This window comes from Ursus americanus, chromosome 13 (assembly GCF_024610735.1).
Source record: "Ursus americanus isolate L20-20 chromosome 13, mUrsAme1.1.p, whole genome shotgun sequence".
NCBI classification, from domain to species: Eukaryota; Metazoa; Chordata; class Mammalia; order Carnivora; family Ursidae; genus Ursus; species Ursus americanus.
This window is the reverse complement of record NC_142139.1, coordinates 62,679,599-62,696,765: the sequence shown is the minus strand read 5'-3', so window position 1 is coordinate 62,696,765 and position 17,167 is coordinate 62,679,599. Positions and strand designations below refer to the sequence as shown.

Here is a 17,167-nt window from a genome sequence, read left to right as displayed (position 1 = left end):
CATTATGTATATTCATCAATATATATATGAATTAAGGACGTACACTTGGACTTTGGGGCTGAGAACAAATTTTGTCTAATAACCCTGAATTTATCCGTGTCTTCCAAGTAGTCACATCTGCAGAGTTGCCAAATATATTCAAGACTAGAAAAAAAGCACCTCAAAGTCGAACGAGGTGAATGCCAAGAGAGGCCAAGGAGAAAAATAACTGGAGATCAATAGGCAAAAGAATGAGACCAAAAACAAACACACAAACAAAAACTCTCCTGGAACATTTCCAGTCAGTTCCATCCTCCTGGGCTCAGCAGGAAAATGGAGGGGTCCAGCTGACTTCGGATAACAGGGCAGATCTGAGATAACCCTCTTTCACACAGTGCATGGGATTGGCCAGCGGGGCCCTGTGAAGCTCCAGAATTTAAAACCCAGGGATAGCGTGGCTGTGTCCTTGGCAAGTCCTGATGCTTCTCCATGCTCTTTGCACATCTCCAGGGCACCGAGCCACACTCAGGTGTGTAGACAAAGTATTAATAAAAACAGACTCATGACCACCTTGCAGCTAGACTTCTAGAAATCTAAGTCATCTTGGCCAAAGCCATCTGTCCTGTCCAGGGTGAGGTTTTCAAACCTCATTTCTGTGAAAGCAAGAGTTTTAACTACCTTCTCAGCTTCTAGGCCAGAAGCCTCATCTGCCTCCTGCTCTGAAGACCTTGGGCCCAAGGGCACCCCTTCTTGCTCAGAAGTGGAGCTTTCCGGATGCATGCCTGTGATTTTTCTCTTTGGACCAGGTACTCCCTTGGACTCCTCTTCAATGTTCCTCATGTCGCCGTTCAAAGGCTTTTCTTCAGAGCCTTTCTGAGAGAGCTGAGAACAGTTTCCCAGAGATGATATGCTGGAGGAGGCGAGGCCTGCTTTCCAGCCTGACCTTTGGCAAGGGCTGTGTCCACCTGGGGTAGGGGGCAGTCCTGGCTTCCCCTCTTGATCTGGGCTGCTGTTTCCAGAAGTCTCACCTGGCTGACCCTTTCCCCAGCCGACTTGCGGGCTACCTTCTTTCTCCCCTTGGTTTCCTCCCCCTGACTCTAGCTGCCCCTCTCCTTCAGCTTCCCCGGCCTCTGCAGTTTTGACACCATAGTTCTGTCCTCTTGGACTTGGGTCACCTCCTCCCGAGGCTTCACCTTCCAAACTGGCATCCGCCCCAGAGCCCTCTTCCATGTTTTCTCCCTTCCCACCAGAGCCCTGCTCCTCCCCACCTGCTCCCTCTGGGCCATTGCCTTGCCCGGAACCTGTGCTCTCTTCTCTCTCCTGAACAGCTGCCTCCTCCTCTCCCCCTGGGGGGTCTCCATCTCTGCCAAGGGTCTGGCTGCTCTCACCCTCAGCCCCCTCTGTCCCAGGGTCCTGGTCTAATCCCAGCTCCAGGCCTCCATCCTGGACAGTCCCTGTCCCCAAGGGGTCCCCCTGAAGGGGCTCCATCCCTCTCTTCTCAGAGGCCTCCCCACTAGCACACCCCCCTTTCTTCTTTTGCAGAATGTGCTGCAGGTCGAAGGCCTTTCTGATGGGTGCCCTGGATGCCCCCATTGTGTCCTTCGGGGACGTGGGGATCGGTTTCTTCTGCATGCAGGCCTCACAGGGACAAAACTCCTCCCCCTCAGCCTCCCCAACCAGCCAGGTCCCCAGGGCTCCGCTGAGTGTGGATGCCTCTTCCTCTGCGGGGAAGGAGAGGGGCCCTGGGCTTCCAGCCTGCCCAGAGAAGGCCGAGAGGTGCCGCAGGCCCTGGAGGCGGCGCCTACGCAGCTCGGTCTGCAGGGACATCTCCCACCTGAGGGCTTCCCGGGCCGGCCCTGGCGTCCTGCCCCCTGCCCGGCTCTGGATCTTCCGGAGCTCGTTCTCGGTGCTCTCTCGCAGCCGCCGGCCCAGGTCCTGCTGCAGCTCCGCTACCATCTGGTCCAGCAGGGGGTTGTTCTGTAGACTCCAGCGGGTTCGGAGCTCAGCTGTGGCGCTGGAGAGGTGGGCCATGAAGGCCTTCTCCATCTTCCTCAGCAACTTGGACACCCAGAGGGGATCAGGGTCCAGAGACACTCTGCGGGCTGCAGAAGAGCTCGTCTCTCCAAGCCCCTGGGTGCACTTGGCCTGGGTTTGCACATGGTGTGTGTCAGCAGCTTTGGACAACTTCTCCAAACCAGGCTCAAGTTTGGGGCCACTGGCATTTGCATCCTTCTCGCTGAGGCTCCTAGGGAGCTCTATGGGTTTCTCTCTTTTCCCTGGAGGGCAAAGTATAGTGGAGGCAGGGTCTCTTCCTGCTTCCTCTTCCTGTGTACTCTTACCTTCCTGTGCACCCTCCCCTTCCTGAGAGTTAGCCTCTGACAGTTCTTGTCCCATGACTCTTCCCTTTTCTGGGAATCCCTGGACACCCTCTCCTTGCAGTTCTGCTATTTCTTTTTCTTCTCTGACTTTCTCTAATGGTACCTCCTCTTCTTGCATTGTGTTTTCAACTACTTGGTCCAGGTTACTGCCCAGCACCTGCCCCCTACTGTTTCTCTCTGCCTCATCTTCTCTGCTGCCACAAGCCCATGCTTGGGAATTGGAAGAGGCTGTGGAACTACTCAGCTGTTGGTTTCCTGGATCCTCTTGGTTCTCGGAGGTTCTAGAATCAGGCCTCTGGCAGGGGATTTTCAAGGGCAGCGTTATGCTCTCAGGGACCAGGGCGCACTCCATGGCACAGGGTCCGCTGCCCTCCCCTGAGCCTCCAGAGCCACTGCCGACATCCACGCCAGATGAGGACGTTGGCGTGAAGTCCTCAGTCATGATATTGGACCTGAGGCCTGGCAGAGCCTGGCACCAGCCAAGCTCCCAGAGGCCTGAGACTGGCTCACCTCGCCTGGGGCCGCACCCCGGCCACAGGGCCTGGAAGGTGCTCAGGAGCTCCTGGTACCGAGGAGAGTCTATGAACCTCACTTGGCCAGTGGTAGACCCAAGGTCTTCATCAAAGAAGTGGAGTCCAGCTAGACATGTGATAAGGGCCTGGGCAGAGCGGCTGAGCCTCCTGCCTGCTGCGCTGGACACTTCGGGCAGGCTACTGGGCCGGCCCCGCTTGGAGCCTATCAGTGCCTTCATAATCTGTATGGAGGCAGAGACCTTGTGCGGAAGCACGCAAGGGCCCACACCACAGTCCACGGCCATGCCTTTGCCTGACCCAGCCTCCCTGGGGTCTTCGGAAACTCCACTACAAGGAAGACCCTGTCCTGACCTGGGACAAGCTTCACCAGTCACTGGCTCTGCTTTTTCACTGGCGGCCCCTTCATGTGACAGTTGTCTGACCTGCGTTGGCTCCCCTAGACATGCTGGGGAATGTTTGTCAACAGGGTCCTCCTTGGGGCCTTCTGGATCACCCCCGGTCACATCTGTACTCTCACCCACCATCTCACTTTTCATGGATATGGGCTCCTCTGGGATGTTGCTCAGCCATTCACGGACCACAGCATCTGGTGAGGCTCGGGGCAGAGCACCCAGTGCCATTCTGCCATCTTTCTCTTGCCCCTCCAGGCTTTCCCCTCCACCAGCCACCTTCCCGTGGAATATTCTTCCAGACCTGAGGCCACAGCTGGAGCTGCCCCTTCTCGAGGCTTTGACTGCTTTCCCCATTGCCCCTGACTGAGAGCCAGGGGGCCGCGGTCGCCATGCATCAAGCTTGCCTTCCCTCAGCTGTCCCCCACCTGGCCCCCAGTCAGCACCGGGGCTGCTGCTGCACAAAAGGTGTTTCTTGACAAAAGGCCATGTCCTTGGGGGAGTGGGACAGTATCTGCTGCATATCAAGCAGACCTCAGAGAAGGGCCCCTGGCTGCCCAGTGGCTGGGAGGTCTGCAGGGCATGAGTCTTATCACTGGGGGTCCCGGGGAACAGGGATGTGCTGATCGTTGAGCAGCAGCAGCCTCGGTGGGTTCCTGGCCTCCCTGCCTCGGGCTGTCCAACTAAAGGCCAGGAAGGCTTGGGAATGCCACCCCCTGAGTTTTTGTCCAGACCATCAGCTTGGTTGCTCAAAGAGTCTGATATGTTGGAAGGTGTGGGAGCTGGTGAGCGTGCCCTGAACTCAGGGTCCCCTTCAGTCTCAGCAGAAGAAGAGAATGGGGGGTAGAAATCGGAAGCAGAACCAGAATTGCTCACAGGGGTAATGAGAGCACTGCTGACCCCCTGTGCATACTGGGAATGAAGAGAAGCAGAGGAGGATGGCCCCATGTCCTGGGAGGCCTGGTTCCTGGCACTGGGTGAGCTTGCAGAGAGGGGTGGCGCTGGGCCATCTGGATGGGCCCTGCCTCCGCTGGGAGGTCCCGGCATCTGCCTGGGCACAGGTGAGTCACATGGGCAGTGGGTGTGCCTTCGGGTGTAGTGCTGCCTGGAGCGGCCTAGCTGAGCCCCTCGGCTGAGGCCAGAAATGCTAGGTGAGGACACAGCACTGGCTCTGCCCTTCTTTCTCCTCCTGCCTGGGACTGAAGCGCAGGCAGAAGGTGGAGAATGGCCTTCTGCAGTGTCCCCAGAGCCAGAATGACCTAGAGCCAAGGGTGGTCTTATCCCAGACCTACCCTTAGCCTGGGAGTGTGTGATACCCTGTCCACTCTCCTCTGCCTGTGAGTCCTTGTGCCTCAAAGACAAGGGACTCCCCGTGGGAGGACTGGGGCCTTCCCCCTGAGTGGCCTTTGTCCAGGAAGTAGTCACGGCCCTTGTCTTGTTCAGGCAGCCCTGGTGTTCTTCACCCCTTTCACTAGACTCCTCGTGAGACCCAGCACTCCCTGAGGAGTCAGAAAGAGCACCTGCTGAGCCTTGGGTCTGGGGCTTCAGGCAGCAATGGCGCTCCCTGCTGCCCTGCCCTGCTCCCTGTGGACCTGGGCTCTCATTAATCCTGCATGGGCTGCCAGCTTCCCACTCTGCTCCCCTCTGAGAGGCAGCCCCCAGGGCTGAATGTAGGTCGCAGCTGCCCACGCTGCCCTCCGGAGACCTGGAGCAGCAGGAGGAGTTTGGTTCAGAGTCTTTGGGGGCTCTGTCACTGGAGGCAGGGCTGACACTGTCCTTGCTGCTTCTTTTCCTGCTGGTGAACACTTGGCTACAGGGCCTCCTGGAATGGGAGTGTTGGGTCAGCCTGGATCTCCTCTGAGAGGCCGTCCCTTCTCCCTGGGTAGAGTACAGGGGGTTCATCCAGATCTCATACCTGGATCCTGGCTGCCACCGGCTTCGGCTAAGGGCTTCTTCACATCCTGCCTCACAGGGCCCCCGTCCCTGTGCCCCAGGCTCCGAGGAGCCCCCAGGGTGGTCCTCCCACACACAGTGGAAGGAGTCCACTTCCCCCAGGACAGGGACCTCCTCACTGGCTGCTGTGAGGGCACTGGCCCTCCCCACCCTCCTGGACCACAGGAGCGCATCCTCGCCAAGTAGATGGAAGCGGACTTTCATCTCCACAGACAGGCTGCCATCCTCATTCATGCGGACCTTTTTCTCAACATCGTCACTGGCCACCAATGGGCCGAGCTGGGCAGGCACGTCCTGAGGCTGTCCGTCAAGAGCAGGGCCCATCTGAGCACAATGCAGGGACACCGGGGGGTTGCTGAGACCAGACCTCTCTGACAGCAAGGAAAACCGCCGTGGCCGGCTGCCCGACCTGGACCTTGAGTGGATCACACTCTGCTTGGCCTTTGGCCCCCAGCTTCCTGGCACACAATGAAAGTAAGAGAAGAGAGGAAAGACAGTGAGCTACTAAGGGGAGCTTCAGGGTCGGAGAATAAAGACTAGTCATGAGGCTTTCATCTCTTAAACACCCTTGCTGTCCCCAAAACCACAAAGTAAGGACAGAAACCATTCTAGAATGACTATCCAGTCTGCAATTTGTGAACCAGCAAAGCCCAGTGAGATGAAGTTACAGTCTGAATTCAGGCTCAACTCTGCCACTTCCTGGCTGTGTAGTTTTTGGCAGAGCCTCTTTACTGAGTTGTAAAATAATAATGGTAGGTTTGTTTTGACGATGCAAGGCAATGCATATAAAACTTTCTGCAGAGTTGTTAGCACCAAGTATGTGCTCAAGAGACAACAGAGTTGGGAGGCAGAGGAGCAGTGCCCAGAGCTAACTCCGGGCCCTGCTCCCTCCCACCCCCAGTGCAGGAAGCAACATCAAAAAGCACCTGCATAGGCACTGATTGTAAACTGTAAAATGCTTTGCAATTATTAGTGGTGATTTCTCATCCTAACACTCATCAAGCTTTGGGGTTGATAAATGATTGCAAGGAAGGACCTGGACACACAATAGCAAGTCCTGATAGTCAAGCTTGCACCCTAGCCGTGACAAGGAGAAGAAAAGGGAGCCAACTGAAGGAAGAAAGAAGTGATCCCAAGAAAGAATGAAGCCCTTAGTACTTTCTCATTTCATCTCCTCTTGCTTGGCAAGAGGAAACGTCTAGGGGAGGCTGAGCCTGTGGCCAGCAGTAGAACAGATCCCACAACATGAGTCCATCTGGACAGGTTTCAACAAGGTCTGCTCTTCCGTAAGCACCTAATGAAACTGAGAGCTCCTCCAGAGGGGGCTCTGTGGCTTACAGGTCTTTGTACCTCTAACACCTGGCATGCAGTGATCACCAAAACCATTATTGTCATTTCTTAGCAGCTTTTCACAAAGGATATTATTTTGTTTATTCACCAAATTTGCCCATTTCCATTCTGATGATTTTGCTGGAAATTTCAACCTGGAATTGTTAATTATGCCTTTAAAATAATGTGTTTTTAAATAACAATGCCTACACTCTGGCACATAGTAGGCTTTTTGTAGGGTTACACATACAGTTGGATATATAGATTGATGAATAGACGGAGGATCAATGTTATTGTTAGTTTTAGTCCATTTGGCTTCTACTGTTGTCTAGGGACTCATGACTCTTGAAAGATGCAAATGTCACATACCCATGGTCCATTGCCTCCATAATGTCATGCCCACCTTAATGAAGCTTATCTTAGATACTAGAAACTTCGAGTTCAAGATCTCCTAATCTCTGTTCTTGTTAAATACCAGACTCCCCTCTCTCACACACCAGTCAAATTTCAACCCAATTAAGGTTGATGGCAGTAAGAAAGAGGAAGAGGCAAGGGTGACCCAAAACAAGTGGGATACCCAAAAATTGGAGCAAAAGACAGGTTTTTAAAATTATCTTGAAGGGATATCTGCCTAGTCCTACTGCACCACTATCCAGCAAACAAAACTGGGGAAACTCCAAAACTAACTCACCGGTTTTGTTTCTTGGAGTCTGCCCAGATAAAGTTTCAGTCCCATATCTTCTAGAATCTTCTATTGCCAGTGGTTTGAAAGACTCGTAGCCAGCACATACTAACACTGAGGGACTGTGGAGCAGACCCTTCAGAGAGTCCACCTGAAGAAAGAGAATGTTGAGTTAGGAGGTTTGGTTTGTAGAACCCATCTTCTGCCCAGGGAGACAAAGAGGAAGAATCCGATCACTCTGGCCCTTTCCTGAACTTTGCACATCTCACCCCAAAATCCTGATTTTATCCACTTGCCATAATACCTCCATAACTAACCAGGGGCTGAGGTCCTATCACCATGACCTTCCTCTCTACCCGTACCCTTCCCTCCACCTGGTATAAGGCCTGTGTGGTTTAGGGGTTTTTCTGGATGTCTCAGGTAGAAATCACTTCAAGAAGTCTTTGACCTGCTTCCCTGACCACACTTGCACCCTCCAGAATATGTATTTTTTAAAAGCAACTGGGGGCTTCAGAGGGGAGGGGGGTGGGGGAATGGGATAGGCTGGTGATGGGTAGTAAGGAGGGCACGTATTGCATGGTGCACTGGGTGTTATACGCAACTAATGAATCATGGAACTTTACATCAAAAACCAGGGATGTACTGTATGGTGACTAACATAATATAATAAGAAAATATTATTATTTAAAAAAAAAGGAAGGGGGGGCGCCTGGGTAGCACAGTCGTTAAGCATCTGCCTTTGGCTCAGGTCGTGATCCTGGCGTTCTGGGATCGAGTCCCACATCGGGCTCCTAGGCTGGGAGCCTGCTTCTTCCTCTCCCTCTCCCCTGCTGTGTTCCCTCTCTTGCTGGCTGTCTCTCTGTCACATAAATAAATAAAATCTTTAAAAAAAAAAAAAAAGGAGAAACAATCCCTGTGATGTGAGACTGGAAAAAAAATTAATTAATTAATTAATAAAACAAATGTTTAAATAAATAAATAAATAAATAAATAAATAAATAAATAAATAAATAAATAAAATAAAAGCAACCAAAGCAGAAGGGCCTCCAGCCGCCCTATGGAGATCTGATTCACTGTCTCACTCATTTCTCGCAAAGAGTTCTCTCCTGGGTCCAATCTGTGTTTTCCAGTATAATCTCGAGCCCATCACCTCTGTTTTCAGCCCTTCTGGAACAGAGAAGGACAAGGCCACTCTCTCTACAGGTTCCTCCATTTATTCCCTAGGCTCTTGCCCAGAGCTTTCCTTCCCCACCTGCCATCCTTTCCCACCCACCCTAGGACATCCTGGGCTGGATGCTGAGCAGGCAACATTGCATTCCAGAAAACAGGTCCTTGCTTTCAGAAAAATCTCACATGGCTCTGAGGCCCCTACCACACATGTGAGACTTTGCACTATTTATGACATTATATTGTAATTGGCAGTGTTGGGGGATTTAGTTTTATCTTCAAAGGGTTGAATCAGTTCTTTATTTTCTCAAATTAGAAGTGTATGTTCATTAACAAGGAAATGAGAAAAAGAGAATTCTTGCATTCTCTCTTCACAAATGACATTAAATTAGCTGTACACTATCTCTTTCAACCTAGTTAATTAGAAGTTTCTTTCAAACAACTAAGCACATTTCTTTGTTGATTTAGAGTTCTAATGCATCACAAAAATACAAACATGACCCAAGTCTATCAATTTATAGATGTAGTCATACTTCCAGGAAATCAGAATTTTCCAAGGGGGGAAAAAAACTCAGGGCTAAATAATGTTCCCAATCTAGAAAGACGTCAAGGTTTAGGATCCACACACACACAAAAAAAGAGTCATTGAGAGTATATTGAAAGTGTTCACCTAGTTGAGGACCTAAAAACTGATAATCCTGCCACAACGTGACCTGGGGAACAATGAGACCAATTTATTTACAGAAACTCTAATAGTTCTGCATTAAGTCTATATGAAAATACATTAATATTTTTTCTCCAATTAACTTATTTTTGTACCTGCTCTTTCCCTTTCTCCATACCCACTAAACTGTAGCTAATTGAACGTAGGGACCTAGATTTATTTACTGTATCTTCTGCATGTAGCACACACTAGTACATAGCAAATGTGCCGTAATTCAGGAGTTTTCTTACATTATGACTCTGACATTATTAATATTGATTCTATCATTTGCCAGCCATGCAACTATGAGCAAATTACTTAACCTCTGTGCCTCGATTTTCTTACCTATACAAAGGAAATAATAACATGAATTGCCTTGTGAGTTTGTGCAGCAGATATCATGTCCTAGATTAGTCAACCTCTATTTTACTCTCTTTCTGGTGTAATTTCCAGTACAGCAGAGTGTACAAAGCTCTCTATATATCTCCTGGACTCCCTTGCAGCTAGAATTCTAACCATGAAATCTTTCCAATAATTAGATGCACTTGAACAAGGTAGGAGAAATGACAGTGAAGTAGAACCCATCTTTCTTTTGCTTTTGACTGTTGCCACAAGAAAAAAGGCAAAGGCATAAAGGGGCATGTGCAGCTGAGATGGCAAAAGCCACACTCATTGTTCCAGTACCCAGTCACCAACTTTCTGCATATCAACAGATAGCAGTGGCACATGCCCTGCCTGATTCCAGACCACAGCAATGGTGGGCTGATACTGAACACAATTTTTCCGGGGACATCACCCCAACAACCCACTTGCTTGATTGTGTTAGAGGTATCTACCCAGATGGCTCAATTCTGTGATATTCTGGGAATTATTTCCAGAAACCTAGCCTATGATCCTCCAGCTTTCCAATATTTAAGCACAAAACTCTCTGTGTATAGTTTCTTAATGCTTAAGATACCTACAGAGGTTTCTGTTTCCTATACTCAATCATGACTGATTCAATCAATGTACAGTATCAGAGGTTGTTGCTGGCAGTAGACCCTCAAGGATAAGAGTCTTGGATTAGTTATCTGACCTGATTGGGTTTGAAGGCAGTGATAATCTGGTTACAATGGAACACTGGTGGCCTACCACACAAAGTGATAAAACAGGTTCTTGGATGATCACCTCTGACACTAGAATGCATCACTTACTGAGAGCAGGACTTTGACCATCACTGGCTGCCATGATAGACCCTTCTAATGAGAATGAGAGCTGCAAGGACTATGGAGTAGGCTGGCTTCTCTGACTTAAAGAAAATGGCAAACTCAAGGTCTAAACTCTCAGTTCAGGGATGGCCAGAGGACCGGGGTGCTTCTACTATACTAAAAAAGAATCTCTTTTCTCTTGTAGCCAAACATGAGATGCAGAAACCAATTTTTCTAGTTGTTTAAATACAGCTGAAATGACCATTGTGTGATCCATCAAGCTGTACATCAAGTGTGCAAAGCAGCACCCCATCATCAGGAGGTGATGACATGTTCTAGTTCAGGCTCCAGACATTTGAACAGAAGGCATAAGTAAATTGCATGAGCCACACTCTTAGTTCTCCTGCTTCTGCTGCATTGCCATCTCTCCTGCCTACACACTTACAACTTCCTGAGGGAGTTCCCTATGACCAGTTAATTGAAGAAGAAAATATTTGATTCTGGGTTTCAGATGGTTTCACAGGATATGCTGACACAAGTCAAAAGTTGACTGCTGCACCGTTACAGACCCACGTGGGAGACCATAAAGGGCAGTGGGGAAGGAAAGTACAAGGGACAATGTTATTTAACTGGCTACTTTTCACGGAAGGAGCAATGGCAGGAAGTTCTATGGCAATTCATAAGCATTGGTTAGCAGTTCATTCTGACAATCAGAGCCTTGGAAGGAACAAGACTGGAGGGTTGGTGACAGGGAACTCTAGAGAAGAATCTGTAAATGGGTCTCCCAGAATGTGCTCAGAAAATGAGAACATTTGTGTCCCACTGAATGCTCGCCAGAAGGCGATAATCATGTGGACAAATGACCTGTTCAATGGATGTTAGTCATTCTTCCAACCACCCCAAGGTGCGCTCAATTGGCTCATGAACAGAGCAGCAAAGTAAACATGAACTAGAACTGTAAAGTACTTCATTCATGTGGGTCTGACTGCCACGTCTGCTGAGGGTCCAATCTTCCAAGAGCAGAGATCCATGCTAAACTTGTGCCAAAACACTTGTGATTTGCAGCATACCTTGAGGTACCCAGCCAGCCATCTCATGGGAAGGTAATGACATTAACCCCTCCATCATGGGGAGTCAGAAATGTGGATTCACTGGAATAGACACTAATTTTAAATATATATTTCCTTCCTTGTCCACATCCTTCCAGTATTACCATCCATGGACTTACTGAATACATCATCCAATATTGCCATAATCCATGAAAATTACTTCTATCCAAAGAACTCATTTTATAGCAAAAGAGGAGAGGCGGTGCACGAACACCCATGGAATTCACTGTGTAGCCATATATCCCATCACCCAAAAGTAGCTATAACTTAGAGAATGGTGGCTCATTCTATGGGCACTAGTTGAAAGGAATCACTTTATAATGTTGAGGCATTATCTTGCAAGATGTGATATGTGCTCTGGACTGGCAAGCACTATACAGTATAGCGCTGTTTCTCCACAGGTTACAGATACCCGGGAATTAAGGGGTGGGAATATGAGCAGCTCCTCTCACTATTACACCTGTGACCTAGCTACAAACATTTTGCTTCCCATCCCAACAACTTCAGGCTCTGATAGCTTGGAGGTCTCTGGGTCCAAGGGAAAATGTTCTCACCAGGAGACACAACAGCGGGTCAGTGAAGTTGAAAGTTTAGACAGTCACTTGGCCATATGGGGATCCTTGCAACAATGAACCAACAGGCAACAAGGGGAGTTCCATGTTGAATGGATGATTGATTCCATAATGGGTTTCGCAGAGTGAGAGTTTGGATCCTATTCAAACTTGGTTAGGGGGAATAGGGTTGCTGTCATGCAAATAGGGTCAGGGAAAGGGGGGGAATAGGGCTGCTCTTATGCAAAAAGGGTAGAGGAAAAAGTCATCTATAGCCCAGGGAATCCCTTGAGTGCTTTCTGTGGCTGCCATATTCAGTGGTAAAAATTAACACAAGGCTACAACAGCTCAGGAAGGACTTCCAAGGGCTCAGAGTCCACAGGAATGAGGTACCACATGCTAGCACATAGTAAATACAGTATAATTTAGATGGTGGAAATGGTCCAGCCAATCTACCATATCCATAACCACATTCAGCTGAGGGGCTGGCAGAGGGCAATGGGAACACGGACAGCAGAAGGAAACCTAATACCATCAATGGCCTTGCAGTAGATAACCTATTTTTCTTGGCAACTCTGCTAGGCATGAATCAATTTTCTATGTTTTGCCCTTGCCTCCCTCTAGCACTTTTTATAAGGCATTTTGGTGCACTGGGTGTTATACGCAAGTAATGAATCATGGAACTTTACATCAAAAACTAGGGACGTGGGGCGCCTGGGTGGCACAGCGGTTAAGCGTCTGCTTTCGGCTCAGGGCGTGATCCTGGCGTTATGGGATCGAGCCCCACATCAGGCTCCTCCGCTATGAGCCTGCTTCTTCCTCTCCCACTCCCCCTGCTTGTGTTCCCTCTCTCGCTGGCTGTCTCTATCCTGTCGAATAAATAAATAAAAAATCTTAAAAAAAAAAAAACTAGGGACGTACTGTATGGTGACTAACATAATATAATAAAATAATATTATTTTAAAAAAAGAAAATAAAAATTACTCATTAGCCTGCCATCTGGAGTCATGTCATAAAAAAAAAAAAAGGTATTTTGGTGACTTGATAGTTAAGTCTTAAGACAGAGGCTACAGAGGTGGGCTTGTGCCCAGAGGATGGATGGTACAGTGCTGATGTGACTCTGGGGGGAAGGTGAATATTTTTTTTAAGATTTTTATTTATTTATATGATAGAGGGAGAGAGGGAGAGAGAGAGAGAGCACAACAGGGGGAGCGGGAGAGGGAGAAGCAGACCCCACTGAGCAGGGAGCCTGATGCGGGTCTTGATCCCAGGACCCTGGAATCATGACCTGAGCCGAAGGCAGTCACTTAACCAACTGAGCCACCCAGGTGCCCCGCTAATATCTTTTTATTGTAGGAAAGACAGCTACATACTTAGGTGGGAACACGCTGCTATAGCTGCTGCTTGTCAATTTAAGTAGTGGTACAATAGTGTATACAGCGTTAAATAGTAATAGGATTAGATTATGGGGACACGTTGATTAGATCAAGCCACCTCCATCCCATGCACCTATGCTGTACATTCATGTTCTGAAGGAGCTGGAAAGGCAAAAATTACATTCACTAGCCTTCTTCCCAGTTCTGGCTGTATGCAGATTGGGCTCTCCATCAATTAGATGCACTTGATCAAGGCTGGGAAAGCAAGTGAGGAAGGCACCATCTCTTTGTGCTTCTGGTTGTTGTTGCTGTGCAAATGTGTGGGTACCGGGAGGCCATAGCAGCCCAGGCAGCAGGTTAAACCTGGCACCTCAGTGCTCCTGCATGTCAAGAATATCAATATGCAGCTGTGGCTGTTTCCTGATCCCAACATCATAAACTTGGATGACACTACAGAGAAGTATTCTTGAACTCAATAATCACAGTAGCTTCAAGCAGGGTCGTAGCTTCCTGCAGAATGCTGGGAGCTATTCCTGTAGACCCATCTTAGAGCTCATGCCTCCAGCTGTCCAAAGATTTGGGAATCCCCTAATGTCCTGCATTAGATTACTTTCTGCTCAAGGTACTTTGAGGAGTTTTTGTTTTCTGCACGTTGAACTCTCACTGAAAAAGGTGGTATTGGATAATAGAAGAATTGGATAAGAAAATAATAAAAGTGTGCAAGGCATGGTGTCTGGCACTCACTAAGCATTCACTAAATGGTAACCAAAATACGAACAATAATTGCTTGTTTAATTGACTGCTTGTTTCCACTCCTTTAATTCACCTGTTATTAGTAGCAGGGCAATCAGTGCCTCTTTGTAAGGAATAACCTCCCCATTCCATCTAAGTATTTTGATCTGAGGTCCAGAGAGCTTTTTAAAGGAAATAACATACCCCAACAGCCTACCTTTTTCCCACTCGTCGTGTATACCTGCTTCACAGGAAAGTGCAAAAGATCTGAGGCTTTGCTGAGAAAGGCCGTCAAGTTCCTTGTATTTCTATGGCTGAGAACCACTGTCTGCTGGAATCTAGGGTCTCCATTCTTAACCAGCATTATCCTCCTTGGGGCCTTAGGACCGTTGCAGGAAGAGGATGTTCCTGGCGCCTCATACTGACTTTCAAAATCTCTCGACTGCTGAGCAGATGGGCTTCTCCCTTGTGACCAGCCTGGCCTACTGGGTGTTTTGGGGGGCTTCTTATCAGAGCAGAGGTAGCAGCCACCATCTTCCAGCTGTTCCAGGGCATTGAGGCCATGCAGGCCCCGGGGTGTGGTGACAGAACGCACCCCAAAGGAGAGAGGCACACGCTGAGAGAGCTCGTCCATCAGAGCACCAAAGCTCTTGAAAGTGCGCTGGTCAACAGCCAAGCGAACCCCAGTAAACCGGGGATCCCCTCGCTTGAGGAAGGTTATCTTCTTGGCTGGCATGACCTGGGTGACAGAGGGGGTCCGGGCCATGGAAGGCAGGAGGCACTCACGGTGGCTGGGGGCCTGGGCATCCCTCAAGGTGCTGTTCATGGCAGAGAGGCCCAGGCAGCTGGAATGGATAAGAGGAAGAGGAAAGTCAGAGACCAACCCAGGGGAGTTTCCTTTTCCTCTCTCCCTTTTTTACAGAGGTGCTTCCAGACCATCCCAAATTTATACCACTCAGCTATGTAGAAGCTGGTTAATCCATTTTGATGGAATAGAAGGAAGGCCAAAGGTTTGGCACCAGGCAGATGTGAATTCAAATCCCAACCTCCCACTTCTTACCTGTGTGACCCAGGAGGTTAATGACATAGTCTGTGTCTTAGTGGATCCCACCTGTAACATGTAGCCATATTCACTCTGCATAGTAGTGCGAGGTCCCATGTGTAACCCAAGGGAGGAGTATAGACAAAAAGTCTTGTAACCCAAAGAGAATGCCACCAAGTCTTTATTATATGGTGATGTTTGCTTTAAAGTAAAAAGAATGTCCCCCTCTTCCCATCCCTCCAAAGTCTTTGGAAGATGCATGATGGACCCTATGGGAGAGTACCCCAGCCTGCTGCCATCGACATAGGAGACTGAGGGCTTAGCCCAGGCTTGATAGGGTTGAGCCATTTCGTTCAACTGTTCATTTCTATTCCCACTTCAGGGAAGCCCCATTGTCTTGCCCGGGACTTTGGAAAAGCCTCCCACAGGCTCTTCCTGTCATTGCCATGCTCTGTTCTGTGCACCTGCTGGCCAAGTTGTCCTGAAACCCTGTTTTTACCTGGGCATTTCCTATGCTCCAAACCCTTCAAATGGTTCCCCAGTGTCTGCAGAAGAAGCTCAGGCTTGTTATCTCACAATTTGAGGGTCTCTCAGGCTTTCTTCTGGCTGCCCCCTTGAGCCTCAGCTCCTGCTTCTTTCCCATAGGAACTCTCCACTCCTATCTGGCCTCCTGGCACTGAGGATTTCCCCACATGGTAACCCCCGTCCTTCTGCACCTTGCCTTAGATTCCCTCCTTTGTGGAGCCTGCCCCAATCCCCCAGTCTGGGGTAACCCCCATTTTTCAGTACAACTCCCCCGACATTTCCTATATCCCAGGCCTGTATCCTTCTTGGCCAAGTACCCCCAGCCTGGGAGGAAAACCTGTACTCCCTGGGGTTCCAAGCCCCATGCTTAGCATAGATCAGGGATCCAGGAAATACACACTGATTACTAATGTCCATATTTCGCAGATCCTCATAACAATGCTTAATCCTGTCAGTAAGATGACACTTGATGAATTATGGTCAGGTGAGGAGCCTTTCCCACTTCCACGTGGTTCAGACCACAGCAGGACCCTCATAAATGTGCACACTGCAAGTAAAGGTGGTCTTCCCTGCTGTAGCTGCGAAGCCCACTTATGGCTCAGTGGTGCCGGCATCTTCGTTCCTTACCTTTGCTCTCTATCTACCCACAGTCATCTCAGGGGAAAGAACTCCTCTCATTTTCAAAATCACAGTGCACAAAAAGGCCTTATAATCCTCTCTCATCTCTGGTACAAACTTTATAATTAGCTTCTTCAAACTCCTGCCTCCCAACTAATCCCTTTAAGCCGCTTTCTTAGACCTCCCACTAACATCCCTGCAGCAGCCAGATGCTGTTACCCAGGCATGTCCTCCTGCAGGACTAACTTTTCTTCCCACTTGATTTCCATTTTCACTTGTGATAATTCACATCCTTCTTGGCCCTTACTGAGGGACTGAGAGGGGAAAAAAGGGTGACTGTGTCCCCCACTGTCACCATGTCCCCAATGTCAGTGTTCTCTGTTGTCACTGTGTCCTCCAATGTCACTGTGTCCCCCAGTGTCACTGTGTCTCCCAGCATTGCTATGTCCCCTATGCATTCTGCTGCCTCCAAGGGCTTTTCTGCTCCTTGCAGCCCAGTTCTGGGCAGAGAGGGTCTCTCTAGAGACCTCCAGGACAGCAACTCTGCAATGAGAAGGGGAGCCTTCATAGGGAAAGCAGAAACCTGGCCTAAATCCAAAGGCAAAGACCATTCTGTAGCTCCCTGAGAACCCAGGCAAGAGTAACATTGCAACATACACTCAAGAGGCTAACTGCCCCATTCTTCTGGCATTCTTCTAGAAAATAACGTCTTTTTGGATTAGAATTCTCGATCTCCAACTGGGTTTTGAATAAAAAGAGAAATAAAAAGAGAAATGGATCCAAAGTACCAAAGATCAGGCTAGTAATAACCACAGTTCACCATGAAGACTCCTTCCTAGCATGAGACCAAGTGCATGGCCTTTGAGAGAAGGTGAGGGAAATTTTTGATCATCCCCTGCTGAATGCACCTAGGT

The 17,167-nt window shown here is 49.0% G+C and overlaps 1 protein-coding gene across 1 annotated transcript; it reads right to left on the bottom strand.

Annotated features, from left to right (window-relative positions):
* Window positions 1-564: 564 nt before the first annotated feature.
* Window positions 565-14,912, bottom strand: RP1L1 (RP1 like 1). The gene is made up of 3 exons (XM_087866359.1): window positions 14,286-14,912; window positions 7,253-7,394; window positions 565-5,690 (listed from the first exon to the last, which is right to left on the bottom strand). The coding sequence occupies exons 1-3, from the start codon at window positions 14,892-14,894 to the stop codon at window positions 565-567; spliced, it is 5,877 nt and encodes a 1,958-aa protein (XP_087722485.1). The 5' UTR covers window positions 14,895-14,912.
* Window positions 14,913-17,167: the final 2,255 nt, after the last annotated feature.